Here is a 16,731-nt window from a genome sequence, read left to right as displayed (position 1 = left end):
CTTACAGGCACATGCCACCACACTCAGCAAATTTTTTTATTTTTTTGTAGAGACAGGGTCTCACTATGTTGCCCAGGCTTGTCTCAAACTCCTGGGCTCAAGTGATCCTTCAGCTTCAGCCTTCCAAAGTGCTGGGATTACCAATGTGACATATATATATAACGTCACTCTCATAGAGACAAACTAATTTGGGGATTTTACTGAACTCATCAATTCTACTAAAAGTTTAAAGATGACCCCATTTACTCATAGTCTGAGAGGCTTCTTGTCTTTGTCTTTAGAACAAAATTAAAACTGTATTAAAAATAATTGTTCCATACAAAAACCTACAAATGCTTATAACGGCATTATTTATAATTGCCAAAAATTGGACCAAGATGCCCTTCAATTGGTGAATGGATAAACGAAGTGTGGTATATCCATACAATGGAATATAGTTGAGTAGTAAAAATAAATGGGTTATCAAGCCATGAAAAGATAAAGGTTAAATGTATATTGCTAACTGAAAGAAATCCATCTCAAACATATTGTATGATTCCAACTATATAACATTCTGGAAACGTCAAAACTGTAGAGACAGTAAAAATATCAGTGGTTGCCAGGGATTCTCAGAGGAAAGAAGGATGAACAGAGAAAGCACAGGGGATTTTTAGGGCAGGGAAATTATTCAGTATGCTACTGTAATGATGAATACATGATTATACATTTGTCAAAATCCATAGAATGCATAACGTAAAGAGTAAAACCTAATGCGGCCAGGCATGGTGCTCATGCCTGTAATCTCAGCATTTTGGGAGGCCAAGGCGGGTGGATCAGCTGAGGTCAGGAGTTCGAGACCAGCCTGGTCAACATGGTGAAACTTCGTCTCTACTAAAAATAACAAAATTAGCCAAGTGTGGTGGTGCAGGCCTGTAATCCCAGCTACTTGGGAGGCTGAGGCAGGAGACTCACTTGAACCCAGGAAGCAGAGGTTGCAGTGAGCCGAGATCGTGCCATGGGACTCCAGACTGGGCAACTAGAGCAAAACTCTGTCTCAAAAACAAACAAACAAATAAACAAACAAAAAACACCAAAAACCTAAACTACAGACTTTAGTTAATAATGATGTATCAATATTGGTACACTGATTATAATAAATGTATTAAGTAATGTAAGATTTCAATGCTAGGAAAAAATGAGAGTATATGAGAACTCACTGTACTTTCTGCTCAATAATTCTTCTGTAAATGTAAAATTGCTCTAAAACATAGTATCTACTGATTTAAAGAAAAATACTTTTCCTATACATTCTTCTGACAGTAAAGTAGCCTTTACAACACGACAATTAAGTTATATGTACTTCGCCAGGCACAGTGGCTCGCACCTGGAATCACAGCACTTTGGGAGGCCGAGGCAGGCAGACTGCTTGTGCCCAAGAGGTTGAGACCAGCCTGAGCAACATAGTAAGACCTCATCTCTAAAAGAAAAATTTTTTCCAATTTAAAAAGAAAAAGAAAGTTATGTGTACTCAAACTCTTTCACATTCTTTTTTTTTTTTTTTTTTTTTTTTTAAATAGAGTCTCGCTCTATCTACCAGGCTGGAGTGCAATGGCACAATCTCTGCCCACCACAACCTCCGCCTCCTGGGTTCAAGCCATTCTCCTGCCTCAGCCTCCTGTGTAGCACTGCCACACCTGGCTAATTTTTGTATTTTTAGTAGACATGGGTTTCACCATGTTGGCCAGGCTGGTCTTGAACTCTATCTGATCTCAAGTGAGCTGCCCACCTTAGTCTCCTAAAGTGCTGGGATTACAGGCATGAGCCCACCACACCCAGCCTCATCTTTTTTTTAAACTATGTTGAAGGTAAAATTATTTTTACTTGTTATAAGATGAACACAGAATAATTTTTAAATATATAATTTAAAACAATTCTGATATCTGAGGAAATACTCATATCAAAGGGCAAATAAACTAATAATTTCATTTAACTTCAAATCTACCTATAGCATAATTGCCCAAAATGTTTTTTGATTAAAATAATTGACACTATGTGGGGGAGAAAAGTGGTTCCAGGCTCAAATGAATTTGGAACGTGCTATGTTAAGGTTAAAGCTATTTCACTGCTGCGGGACTACCCAAAGCTTTTGGTGTGCTCCTACCTATGGGAATTTCTACAAGGGGAATACAATAGTAATTAACAAAAAATATGACCATGAAACCTCTTCTGGTCATATGGTCATGTGTGTGGAGTGGTATTCTGCAGAAGATACTTCAGAAACCATTGACAAAAAAGAATACCAAATGCAAATACAAGGAAAATCTCAGTTTCACAAACTAAGTATAGTGCATAGAAGTAGTTTTGTTAAAAAGAAACATTTTAGAGCTTGATCTTAGAGCATGAAAAGTCTCAAATGAGGATTCCACTCATTCACTCAGAAAACATCTTGCAGGATATGGTAAGGAAAGAAGGAAAGGAAAGAAGGAAGGGAAAACATTTAATGAACATACGCTATGTGCAAATCATGATAGTAAAAAGGACAGAACATACATGAGAAGCAGCAAACAGGTCATCATGGCTAAAGCATAATATAGTGAAAGACAAGACTAGATCTAATATCTGACTAGACAGAAAAGGATTTAAATACACAGTTTAGATGCTATGACAGTCACTGAATTTTTTTTAGCAGAAAGACAATATGAGACTTGTCATATCATAAAAGTAACCTAGCAGCAATAAAAAGGATGGGCTAGAATAGATCAAAACCATCGAAATCATTAAGGAGAAAGGGTGAAGAGAAATGAATGCTACTTCAGAGAAACAGATTATCATTCAAAACTGACTACGAGTGTCAGCGGTAAAGTTAACTTTTATTTTAATTTTTAAAGGTTCTCAAGTTTTCACACAGTATTAACAAACTACTGAAAGAGATTTCAGTTTAAAAGAATACTCTCACATCAACTGTGAATATATAAGTTAATGAATCAGTACTCATATTTAGATATTTCAGGTGAAAATTGGTGTATAAAAACAAAATCACTCAAACTATAGTAGAAAACTGTATTACCTTTCTGTCTGGCTTTAACTATCACTTCTATATGCTTCATTGCTGCTTTTAATAGTTTCTTGGTTATAATAGATGGAATATCCACCTAAAAAATTCAACATTAAAACTTTTAAAATAATTATCACTAAGTTACAATGGCAAGTACACTACAATTATGATATTGGAATATATCTTAAAAATTAGAAGTATTCAGAATCTTTCAAAAATAACACTTTATATTCCTGCATCATACTAAACTGTAACATTAGATAATTTTTTTTACCCACAGTACTGAAAATTAATCTTAATATGTATACCTTAAATACTAAATCTTTCCCACAAAATAGTATCTTTATTCCTAGCTTCTTTACATGTTCTTCGTATTAAATGCATTCAAGGAAAACTCCAGTAACTTAAGTAACTTATTATTCCTTTGATGTTGTAAATTTGTGATTAGTAAGAAATTACTTGAAAATGAACTTTCTCATTCAGCTTACAAGATAAATCCTGGTTTGTTTTTTGGGTTTTTGTTGTTTTTTTGAGACAGGGTCTTACACCGGCTGCCCAGGCTGGAGAGCAGTGGCACCATCTCACTGCAGTCTAGTCTCCCAGGCTCAGGTGATTCTCCCACCTCAGCCTCCGGGGTAGCTGGGAATACAGGCGCATGCCACCATGCCCAGCTAATTTTTTGTATTTTTTAGTAGGGACGGGGTTTCGCCATGTTGCCCAGGCTGGTCTCCGACTCTTGGACTCAAGTAATCCATCCACCTCAGCCTCCCAACAGCCTCCCAAAGTGCTGGGATTAAAGGCATTAGTCACCATGCCCAGCAGGAATCCTGGCTTCAAGATATATGGAAACATCCTATTTTAGAATAAAATTAAGTTTCATCATTCCCCATCAAGATTTTTCAACCTAAAGGCTAGAAGCTGCAGTGATCATGATAGGTTAGTGAGGGAGGGCTGAGGGCTTATATGCACACACGGAAAACAGGAAAAACAATAACTAAAAATAAATTATAAATAAATCAACAAAAAGCATATTTATTGGACTTCAATAGGCCTGTTTTCCACCATAAAACTTAATACATTATATATTTCCTTTATCAAAGGCATGAGAAAATTCCATCACAATAGTGTTAATTTTTCAATTCTTTTTAAACTCCATATTAAAGAAGGGAACAAAATCCCAGGGTGATTAATCTAGTAAGTATGATGGATCATAAACCCTCAAATTTTAATGATTTGCTGATAAAACCCAGATCAAACACATTCAGTAAGAAGGGATATTCTTGCTAGTATTACACCTTGTCGAAAATAACATCACTCCTTCATTTGCCCTTGGCCACTTGGTACTCGCTTATAAATTACTCTCATATTTATCAAATAAACAAGATGTTATAGTTTTCAAACATTTTGTAAAATCTTGTCTTCTGAGAATACTCAGTAAGATTTTTATTTGTAAGTTCCACTTTAGGGAATTCAGGTCAGAATTAAAATGGTAAAATAATGGGTCTGTCACTAAACTTTGATTTTTAAAAAATTGTAGACCCTAAATGATTCTTTGTTTTCATTATTCCCAAACTTCCAATTTACATTATGCAGGCAACAGAATCATGAACAGAACATTGTAGAAGGTGTAAGATGACCAAGGCCTAATCTTTTGCCCTTTAACATCTGCTAACATCTGCTAACACTTTAACAAAGTTAATACCTTTCTATAAAATGAATATAATAATGACCCATTTATCTTCCAGGATAGTGATGCAGATAAAATAGGAGCCATCATATAATTCAGAAAATCAAAGAAAATATTTTGTGAGTCATTTATCTGATAAAGGACATGTATCCACATAAATAACTTTTACAACTCAGTCATAAAAAAATAACCCAGTTAAAATGCAGGTAAGGAATCTGAACGGACATTTCTTCAGAGGCAGACAAATGGCAAATAAACATATAAGTTCTCAACATTATTGGCATCAGGGATATGCAATTCAAAACCACCATGGAATATCATGTCACATCTACTAGGATGGTTAGAATAAAAGAGTGAGATTATAACTAGTTCTGGCAAGGATGTAGAGAAATTGAGATCCTCATATACTGCTGATGGGAATGTAAATGGTGGAGCCACTTTGGAAAATAGTCTGGCAGTTACTCAAATTGTTAGACACAGAGTTACCATTTGATCCAGCAATTGTACTCCTATGTATATACCCAAGATAAGTGAAAATATATATCCAACAACAAAAAGAACACTTGTACACAAATGCTAATAGGCACATAACAGACAAAAGGTAGAAACAATACAAAGGTCCATCAACTGATGAATGGATAAACAAAATGTAGTACATTCACACAATGGAATATTAGCCATAAAAAGAGTGAAATATTGATACATACTATAACATAACATGGATAAACCTTGAGAACATTATGCTGAGTAAAAGAAACCAGTCACAAAAGGCCACATATTGTATGATTCCATGTATATGAAATGTTCAGAATAGACATACAAATCCACAGATATACGAAGATTTGTGGTTGGCTATGGATGAAGGGATAGAAGAGGTGATGTTTATGGCTAGAGGGTACAAGGTCTCTTTCTGGGTGATGAAAATGTTCTAAAATTGACTATGGGGATGGTTGTACAACTGAATATGCTAAAAACTATCAAATCATATACTTTAAATGGGTGAATTACATGGTATGTAAATTATATCTCAATAAAACTATTAACAAAATACATACATATATACCTATAAAACACTCCAAGTATTAGGTGCTATTAATTTAGAATCCACTAAGCTAGTCCAAAGCCTAACATAGGCCTGGCACAGTGGCTCACACCTGTAATCCCAGCAGTTTGGGAGACCGAGGCGGGTGAATCACTTGAAGTCAGCAGTTCGAGACAAGTCTGGCCAACATGGTGAAACTCTTGTCTCTACTAAAAATACAAAAATTAGCCAGGTGTGGTGGCGGGCACCTGTAATCCTAGCTACTCCGGAGGCTGAGGCAGGAGAATTGCTTGAACCTGGGAGGTGGAGATTGCAGTGAGCCGAGATGGTGCCACTGCACTCCAGACTGGGTGACACAGCAAGACTCCCAAAAAAAAAAAAAAAAAAAAAAAAAGGCTGGGCACAGTGGCTTACATCTGTAATCCCAGCACTTTGGGAAGCTGAAGCGGGTGAATCATTTGAGGTCAGGCGTTCGAGACCAGCCTGGCCAACATGGTGAAACCCCATCTCTACTAAAAATACAAAAAAAATTAGCGAGGCAGTAGTGGCACATGCCTGTAATCCCAGCTACTCAGGAGGCTGAGGCAGGAGAATCACTTGAGCCTGGGAGGCAGAGTTTGCAGTGAGCCGAGATCACATCACTGCACTCCAGCCTGGGCAATAAAGTGAAACTGTCTCAAAAAAAAAAAAAAAAAAAAAGAAAAGGTTAACATAGCAGAATTGTTCTATTAACTAATGTTTATTAGCTACTTGTAATATGGCAATCAAAATTAATTTTGATAAATCAATTTTTACTTATTCCAAAGTATAATTTAAATGGTGTGCCATCAACCAATTGATATTTCTTACTCTTTTATTCCACTTAAATATTATGAGTCAATTATCCAAGACTGTTAAACAACGTGATTACTGTTTATCAACTATTTTCAAAAGTGATAAAAGCTACGTGCAATAGAAAAAGACAAATATAAAGAAGTGCATGGAAAAAAAAATCAGCATCAGCCCACCACCACACTTGAGAGTTAACAGTGATGAGGTATATGTCCTTAATATATGGATTAATAAGCTTTAATATATGAACTTTGTTTTCAAAGTGGAAAAATACCACACATACTAAGTTTCCAGCCTGTTCACTTGACTGTTTCTTTTTTCTTTTGTATTTTTTTTTCCTTTTTCTTTCTAACTTTTATGTTAGGTTCAGGGAGTACATGTGTAGGCTCGTTACATGAGTAAATTGCATGTCATGGGGGTTTGGTGTACAAATTATTTCATCATCCAAGTAATGAATGCAGTACCCATAAGTAGTATTTTGATCCTCATCCTCCTCCCACTCTCCACCCTCAAGTAGGTCACCACGTCTATTGCTCCCTTCTTTATGTCCATGTGTACCCAATGTTTAGCTCCTACTTATAAATGAGAACATGCAATATTTGATTTTATGTTCCTATGTTAATTCACCTAGGACCAGCTGCATCTATGTTGCTGCAAGGAACATGATTTCATTGCTTTTTATGGCTGTGTAGTATTCCATGGAGTATATGTACCACATTTTCTTTATCTAGTCCACTACTGATGGGTATCTAGGTTGTATCTAGGTTGATTCCATGTCTACAATTTATATTCCTCTGGATTCTGTTCTAAGTTCTTTTAGAAATCTCCAAACTGCTTTCCACAGTGGCTGAACTCATTTGCATTCCCACCAGCAGCATATAAGCATTCCCTTTACTTGACTATTTAAGATAAATATTTTCCCTTGGAAAAAAAGTATTATTCTACAAAATGATTGTTCATGGTTGTGTAGAATTCTATAATTAGGATGTATTATATTTACTCAACTAACAATCTTAGTAGACATCAATTTTTCTTTTCAGTTTTACTTATAAATTATACTGCAATAAATCTTTGAACATACTTTTTTTTTTTTTTTGAGACGGAGTCTTGTTCCGTTGCCCAAGCTGAAGTGCAGTGGTGCGATCTCGGCTCACTGCAACCTCCGCCGCCTGGGTTCAAGTGATTCTCCTGCCTCAGCCTCCCAAGTAGCTAGGATTACAGGTGCGCGCGATTACACCAGGCTAATTTCTTTGTATTTTTAGTAGAGATGAGGTTTCACCATGTTGGCCTGGCTGATCTCAAACTCCCGACCTCCAGTGATCCGCCCGTCTCAGCCACCTCGTATTACAGGCGTGAGCCACGGCGCACGGCCTGGAGTATAGATATTTTTAAGTCTTAATAAAGATTACCAAACTGCCCTCAAATGTGAGAATTATATCAATTTGAATTTGAGCTTGTTTTCCATACATCACCATTACTAGATATTAACACTCTTTTTTACCTTTCCCAGTCTGATAAGTAAAAGAATAGTATCTCATTAAAACATATTTATTTGCTGTGAGACAACATACTTTCAAGTGTTTACTGGCCATTTTGTATCTTTTTTTTGCGAACTACTATATGTTTTTTGCACATCTTTTCTCTAGCAGTTGACTATATTGTTCATTTCTCAAATAGGTATAGAATAATTTAACAAGATTAATCTTTATTACTAGTGGCAGAGATATTGTATATTAATACATTGTCAATATGTTCAATGTGTCAATACTGAACCGACAAAGCAGTAGAAAAGTGTGTCTACAGACAATATACTACAAATATATATAGGCAACGATCCAAATATGCACAAAATACAGCTCAAGAAAAATATTTGTTTTGTTTTATTTTGTTTCATTTTGTTTGAGAGAGAGTTTCGCTCTTGTTGCCCAGACTGGAATGCAATGGCGCGATCTTGGCTCACTACAACCTCCACCTCCCAGGTTAAAGCAATTCTCCTGCCTCAGCCTCCTGAGTAGCTGGTATTAGAGATGCCCGCCCCCATACCTGGCTAATTTTTTGTGTTTTTAGTAGAAACGGAGTTTCGCCATGTTGGCCAGGCTGGTCATGAACTCCTGACCTCGAGTGGTCCACCCACCTAGGCCTCCCAAAGTGCTGGGATTACAGGCATGAGCCACCGCGCCTGGCTGAGAAAAATATTTTTTAAAGTAGACCACAATCATTGCTATTTACTCAATAAATTCATCTAACTGGAACATGACTTTTTTTCTTTTTTTATTATTATTATACCTTAAGTTCTAGGGTACATGTATACAACGTGCAGGTTTGTTACATATGTATACATGTGCCATGTTGGTGTGCTGCACCGTTAACTCATCATTTACATTAGGTATATCTCCTAATGCTATCCCTCCCCCCTCCCCCCACCCCATGACAGGCCCTGGTGTGTGATGTTCCCCACCCTGTGTCCAAATGTTCTCATTCTTCAGTTCCCACCTATGAGTGAGAACATGTGGTGTTTGGTTTTCTGTTCTTGCGATAGTTTGCTGAGAATGATGGTTTCCAGCTGCATCCATGTCCCTACAAAGGACACGAACTCATCCTTTTTTATGGCTGCACAGTATTCCATGGTGTATATGTGCCACATTTTCTTAATCCAGTCTATGATTGATGGACATTTGGGTTGTTTGCAAGTCTTTGCTATTGTGAATGGTGCCGCAATAAACATACGTATGCATGTGTCTTTATAGCAGCATGATTTATAATCCTTTGGGTATATGCCCAGTAATGGGATCACTGGGTCAAATGGTATTTCTAGTTCTAGATCCTTGAGAAATCGCCACACTGTCTTCCACAATGGTTGAACTAGTTTACAGTCCCAACAGTGTAAAAGTGCTCCTATTTCTCCACATCCTCTCTAGCACCTGTTGTTTCCTGACTTTTTAATGATCGTCATTCTAACTGGTGTGAGATGCTATCTCACTGTGGTTTTCATTTACGTTTCTCTGATGGCTGGAACATGACTTTTTTCTATAGCTGTCTTTTCATTTCTAATTTCTACAAACCAAAATAACTAAGCATTAAAATGAAAGAAAGCAAAACTGATCAATGGATCAAAAAATATTCACTAATTTTTTAATCTAAAATAATGAAGACAAAACAAATATACATGGTATACGAGAAAGTAAAAATAAGGGTTAAGTCTGGGCGCAGTGGCTCACGCCTGTAATCCTAATACTTTGGGAGGCCGAGGTGGGCTGATCACAATGTCAGGAGATCGAGACCATCCTGGCTAACATGGTGAAACCCTGTCTCTACTAAAAATACAAAAAAATTAGCCGGGTGTGGTGGCATGCTCCTGTAGTCCCAGCTACTTGGGAGGCTGAGGCAGGAGAATCACGTGAACCTGGGAGGCAGAGCTTGCAGTGAGCCGAAATCATGCCACTGCACTCCAGCCTGGGCAACAGAGCAAAACTCCGTCTAGAGAAAAAAAAAAAAAAGTTTGAAATAATCTCCTAAAAGATACACTTAGAAAGAGTAAGACCTAGTATTTGATAGAGCAGGGTGACTATAGTCAATAATTTAATTGTACATTTAAAAGTAACTAAAAGAGTATAATTTGATTGTTTGTAACACAAATGATAAATGCTTGAGGGATAGATACCCCATTTTCCATGAGGTGATTATTACTTACCACATGCCTGTATCAAAGTATCTCATGTAGCCCACAAACATGTACACTTGCCATGTACCCACAAAAAATTGTTTTAAATCTCTTTCATTAAATGATAAAGCCCCAAATTCCCAAATTTCTCATCAAAAATATATACCTTGTGAATCCTTCTTATTAAGACAGATGCAAAAAACCGTAATGTTATTCTCAGTTCATCAACAAAGGATTCATCATCTGTCACATCCCTTCAATAAGGAGAAAAACAAATATTCAGAAGTTCAGAGAAATACAGTTTCACTTTCTACAAACCAAGGGAAATTTTTCCTTTTTTCTGTTTACTTAAGCAACTTTTCTGTTTTCATTTACAAATAATACATTTCACTGTAGAACAGTAAGAAATGTACAAAAAATAAAACATCTACCATGAATCTAGCATCAAGACATAATCACTATTAACTAAATTATAACATATATTTCCTTGCAGATATACACAACTACATAGTGTTATTTTTACAATACTGAGATCATGTTCTAAGCAACATCAAAGAAAGTTCAAAGAAATAAAACAATGAATAACTTTGGAGAAGCAATAGAATTAATACAAAATTTTTAACTAGTTTAAAATACTTATAAAATAATATAAATTCTAAAATTAAAACAAAAAAGGTATGCTCCATTTGAAAAAGAAATTTAATGAACTGAAACTCAGACATTTTGTAAAACAGAAATTCTGACAACCTTCAACTGAGGAGTTACATTTTCCTGATGTTTGAAGGGCCCTAGAATTAGAACACTTCCCTAATTAAAGGCAGAAAAGAAATGATGATATCTGTAACTCAATGATGGTGTTGTTAACTTTCTTGGCAGAATAGGAAAGATAATTGTATCAACCATGCTTCCCAAAAGAAAGAAAGGGATATTACAGCATCAATAGCTACAACTGAGAAGAAAATATTTACTTTCACACTTAGAAATACAACTAGATTTTATGTCTAAAGTGTCATAATGCAGAGATGGGAGAAGGTAAGGGAGTCTTCAAAAAAAGATTCATTTTACAAAAGGCCTCACCATCAGCTTTAATTAAATGACAAATGCCAGATATTTAAGGCAGAATCAAATGTTTAAATTTACATAGCTCTCCAGGAAAATATGGCATAGAAACGATATTAAATTTGTCTTAAACACTCTGAGTGAATTCAACTAGTAGCTTTTTTTTTTTTCAGACGGAGTCTCGCTCTGTCACCCAGGCTGGAGTGCAGTGGCGGGATCTCAGCTCACTGCAAGCTCCGCCTCCCGGGTTTACGCCATTCTCCCGCCTCAGCCTCCCTAGTAGCTGGGACTACAGGCGCCCACCACCTCGCCCGGCTAGTTTTTTTGTGTATTTTTTAGTAGAGACGGGGTTCCACCGTGTTAGCCAGGATGGTCTTGATCTCCTGACCTCGTGATCCGCCTGTCTTAGCCTCCCAAAGTGCTGGGATTACAGGCTTGAGCCACTAAGCCCGGCTTTTTTTTTTAATTAGAAATTTCAGTCAGGCATGGCGGCTCACACCTATAATCCTAATACTTTGGGAGGCCGAGGTGGGCAGATCACTTGAGGTCAGGAGTTTGAGACCAGCCTGACCAACATGGCGAAACCCCGTCTCTACTAAAAATACAAAATTAGCCAGGCATAGTGGCACACACCTGTAATCCCAGCTTCTTGGGAGGCTGAGGTGGGAGGATGGCTTTAACCTGGGAGGTGGAGGTTGCAGTGAGCTGAGATGGCGCCACTGCACTCCAGCCTAGGCAACAGAGCAAGACTCCATCTCAAAAAAAAAAAGAAAAGAAAATTCAAAATAGACTGAATCAATATAAAACTAGGGTAGATGTCATTAAACATCATATGTACAAGCCATGGAGGTGCAAGTGTTCAAATATATATTAAACACATGATGCTGATTTAAGAAAATATGTATTTATGGCCGGGTGCAGTGTCTCAAGCCTGTAATCCCAGCACTTTGGGAGGCCGAGACGGGCGGATCACAAGGTCAGGAGATCGAGACCATCCTGGCTAACACGGTGAAACCCCGTCTCTACTAAAACAATACAAAAAAAACTAGCCGGGCGAGGTGGCGGGCGCCTGCAGTCCCAGCTATTCGGGAGGCTGAGGCAGGAGAATGGCGTGAACCCGCGAGGCGGAGCTTGCAGTGAGTTGAGATCCGGCCACTGCACTCCAGCCTGCACCGACAGAGCGAGACTCTGTCTCAAAAAAAAAAAAGAAAATATGTATTTATTACATGATATAAGTTGGATCTCTCTAATTTCAAAATAGATTTCTGTCAAATCTAAAGGATTTTCTGTATCTTCAAAAGCATAAGGCCCTTGTACATACATGGCATACACCAAAAACAAGGTACTTGGGGGAAAAAAACCAATTAATTCTCCAGGAAAACTACTGAAGCTATCTTTCAATTTAATGAAATATGTGAATACAGATTCCCCTCCAAAAGGTATAATTATTTCAAATGTGAAAACTGCATACAAAATTATTAAATCACTATATTTAGAAGTGATAAGGAATTCTACAAGTTACTTTTCTTTCAAAACACAGACTAAGTTTTCTTCCTCTTTATCACCAAATTATTAACTGACTGATGCCTACATCAGCGGTTCTTAACTAGGGCCAATTATGCCTTCCAGGTCATATCCGGCAACCTCTGAAGACATTTTTATTGGTCACAACTGGTGGCAGAGATGTCTGCTACTAGTATCTAATGGGAGAGGCCAGGGGTGCTAATTATGTAATGCACAGTACTGCCCCCACAACAAATAATTATTTTGGCTAAAATGTCAACAATGACAAAGTTGAAAAATCCTAGTCTACACCAAAAACATGTCATTAACATGCTTAACTTAGTAGTATTCACTGTATCAAAGAAAAAAGATCTTATAAAAAGAACATACCTGTACCACGGATAAACGAAGTTTTCCAACACTAATTCGAGAACCTGCATAAAAATTATTTTTTAAAGAAAAATAAAACGAATTAGTTTTTGGAAAATAAACGGTACTATTTGGTAATATGTAACATTACCAAGAACCAATTTTATTATCACAAATAAAGACAGCAGGCCGGCAGCAGTGGCTCACACCTGTAATCCCAGCACTTTAGGAGGTCAAAGCAGGTGGATGGCTTGAGTTCACGAGTTAGAGACCAGCCTGGGTAACTTGATGAAACCCTGTATCTACAAAAAACACAACAATAAGCTGGGTGTAGTGGCGTGTACCTGTAGTCCCAGCTATTTGGGGGGCTGAGGCAGGAGTTTCGCTTGAGCCTGAGAGGCAGAGGTTGCAGTGAGCCAAGATGTTGCCACTGCACATCAGCCTGGGCGACAGAGTGAGGCTCTGCCTCAAAAAACAAAAAAAACAAAACAAAAAAAAACGACAGTAATATAATATTTTCACATAACAAAATGTATATTTCAACCTTATATGATTGTGAGGATCAAAGAAAACATATGAAAAAACACTTGGAAAATCATAAAAATTTCACAAATAGGAAAAGTTACTATTAGAATGGCATGCACATATTTCTAAATATTTCCATAATCAAACAAAAAGTTAAATAAATTGTTGCTGACTCTGAAGCTTAACTGAACCAAAAATGTGCTATGGAAAGAAGAAAAACAGCAAGTTAGTCCTTTCCATTCCTAACTTTGTAACTCAGTATTTTCAGAATATAATGAAGAAACAAGCAGCTAAGATTTACATAAGGGGTCAAAATTAGGTGTTAGTGGTTACTTTTGAAGGGAGTATAGTGGCTAGAGGGGAACACAAAGGGGAGTTCTGGGATGCTGGTAATGTTTTGTTTCCTGATCTGAATGCTGGTTACACAGATATGTTCGCTTTGTGAAAATTTTACCTGTACACTCAAATCAGTACATAAGTTATGTAAGTGAAAAAGTAACAAAACAAAATAAAACAAACCGTGGGTGTTAAATCTTCCATTTCTTGGATTTGGGTATAGCAGTATGTCATAATTTTTACAAGGAGTTGCAACATTGGGCAGTAACTTACAAAAGCAGTAGGGAGGGAAGAAAACAACATATCTAATCTAATGCTTCCAAAATCAGATCATATATTTTCTCTGGCAGCAATAATAAAGATTGTGAATTTTCTAGTTTAAATATTAAGGGAACAATAATTTAGATGTTTTAGTACAAACACTAAGCACTGTTTATATGTGTTGGGAAATGAAAATACATATAAACAGGGATAACAATGAACAATGAATAGGATAGAGAGGAGACTAGAACAAGTTATCATTAAACATTTGTTCTTCCTTTATTCCCCACATCCAACCAATCAAGTCCTACTGATTTTATATCCTAAGTAGTGTTTTTCTTTTCTTTTTCTTTTTTTGAGACGGAGTTTCACTCTTGTTGCCCAGGCTGGAGTGCAATGGCGTGATCTCGGCTCACCTCAACCTCCGCTTCCAGGGTTCAAGCGATTATCCTGCCTCAGCCTCCCGAGTAGCTGGGATTATAGGCATGTGCCACAATGACCAGATAATTTTGTGTTTTTACAAGAGATGGGGTTTCTCCATGTTGGTTAGGCTGGTCTCGAACTCCCGACCTCAGGTGATCCACCCACCTCGGCCTCCCAAAGTGCTGGGATTACAGGCGTGAGCCACCGCGCCCAGTGGGTCCTCATTTTCTTACCCCTTATATTGCAGCAATGGCCTCTCAACTCCCTGCTTCCAAGCTCGCTCCCCTCTATCCTAAATAGAGCTGCCAAAGTAACCTAAAACATACATTTGACCACATCATCCTCTTGCATGAAATCCTCAATATATAAGAAAGGTGAAATTGCACTGATTTTGAAAGGGACCTGCTGGCATGAAGCAGTTGCATCACTTCCTTTTCACTCCCAGTGTACCCTATGAGTCACATCTAAAAATTCTAGAAAATCATCGACTTCCTGGATCAATTAATCTAAGTTCCATCAACATAGCCCTTAAAGTCATTTGATAGTCTTATTTTTAAAGGGCCATATACAATCCTGATTAAGAACTTAACCAGACCTGAGTTTTTTATTGAGTTCTGTAATCAACCAAATATGAAACTTGAGAAAATTATTAAAATTCTAAATTCCATTTACCTTTGGTAAAATTATCAATAATAGTACCCACTTCATAGGTTATATGTAGATTACATGAAATAATGAGCTTAGCACAATGCCTAATATACAGTAAGTATATCATAAATACTAGCTACTAGAATATTGTTTCCTTATTGCCCATATCCTCCCTCACACTTTACTCTCCAGTTTGCTGAACATTCCACCTTGTTTCAAGCCTCTCTTTCCTTTTGAAAGCTCTACCCAAATCCTGAAATACCCTTTCCCACACTATTAGTCTGGCAAACCTCTAGTTCTCCGATCTCATTGTCCCTCTCAATAGTTATGAACTTCTCCTCTATACTAATCTATATACTTTAATTTTTTTTCCATTATTGCCTGCATTAAATTATATTGTGATTACTGTTTATATGCCTGCCTCCACTTCTAGACTAAAGTTCCTGGTAGAAAGGGACCATCTTCACTTTTAATCACTAGGGCCTAGCCCAGTTCCTACCTATAAGATACCAAAATATGTTCTTAAATGTGACAGCTAACATTTACTGAGCACCAGTATGTGCCAGGTACTGGACCACAGGTTTTATATAAGTCCTTTCATTTTTATGAATGAATGACATGCCAAAGACACAAATAATACTCTTGTTAGAAGTTTTCTTCAACAAACCTCAACTTGGCACTCTCCAACAGAAATATAATGTAAGTCACACATTAATTTTAAATTTTCTAGTAGTTACATTTTTTACAAAGTAAAAAGAAACAGGTGAAACTAATTTTATATTTTATTTAACCCAACACATCCAAAATATTATCATTTCAACATGTAATTAATATAAAAAATGAGATACTTGGCCAGGCGCAGTGGCTCACTCCTATACTACCAGCACTTTGGGAGGTCGAGGCAGGTGGATCACAAGGTTAGGAGTTCAAGACCAGCCTGGCCAATATGGTAAAAACCTGTCTCTACTAAAAATACAAAAATTGGCTGGGCATGGTGGTGTGCACCTGTAGTCCCAGCTACTTGGGAGGCTGAGGCAGGAGAATCGCTTGAACCCGGGAGGTGGAGGTTGCAGTGAGCCAAGATCACGCCACTGCACTCCAGCCTGGGCAACAGAGTGAGACTCCGTCGCAAAAAAAAAAAAAATACTTTACATTCCTTTTTTCTAAGTCTTTTCTTACGAAATCTTCAAAATCCGCTATATATTTTATACACAGAACACATGTCAACTTGGACTAGCACACTTCAAGTGTTTATTAATAACCACACGTGGCTAGGAGCTACCATATTAGAAGTCTTAAATCAGGGCATCTTCAAGATGAAAAAGGCCTTAGAGGCCGGGCACGGTGGCTCA

The 16,731-nt window shown here is 37.2% G+C and overlaps 1 protein-coding gene across 26 annotated transcripts in view; it reads right to left on the bottom strand.

Moving 5' to 3' along the window:
* SNX14 (sorting nexin 14) overlaps positions 1-16,731 on the bottom strand; it is a 94,318-nt gene that overhangs the window by 54,321 nt on the left and 23,266 nt on the right. For 20 of the 26 annotated variants that reach the window (XM_015136867.3, XM_077998385.1, XM_015136868.3 and 17 more), the window contains 3 exon segments: positions 13,208-13,251; positions 10,422-10,509; positions 3,047-3,131 (listed from right to left, as the gene is read on the bottom strand). In XM_015136867.3, coding sequence (XP_014992353.2) covers positions 3,047-3,131; positions 10,422-10,509; positions 13,208-13,251 — 217 coding nt within the window. 26 annotated transcript variants of the gene reach the window in all.

The sequence above is a fragment of the Macaca mulatta genome, chromosome 4 (assembly GCF_049350105.2).
Source record: "Macaca mulatta isolate MMU2019108-1 chromosome 4, T2T-MMU8v2.0, whole genome shotgun sequence".
Lineage (NCBI taxonomy): Eukaryota > Metazoa > Chordata > Mammalia > Primates > Cercopithecidae > Macaca > Macaca mulatta.
Note: the sequence above shows the minus strand (reverse complement) of the source record. Positions and strands in the feature narration are given on the sequence as shown.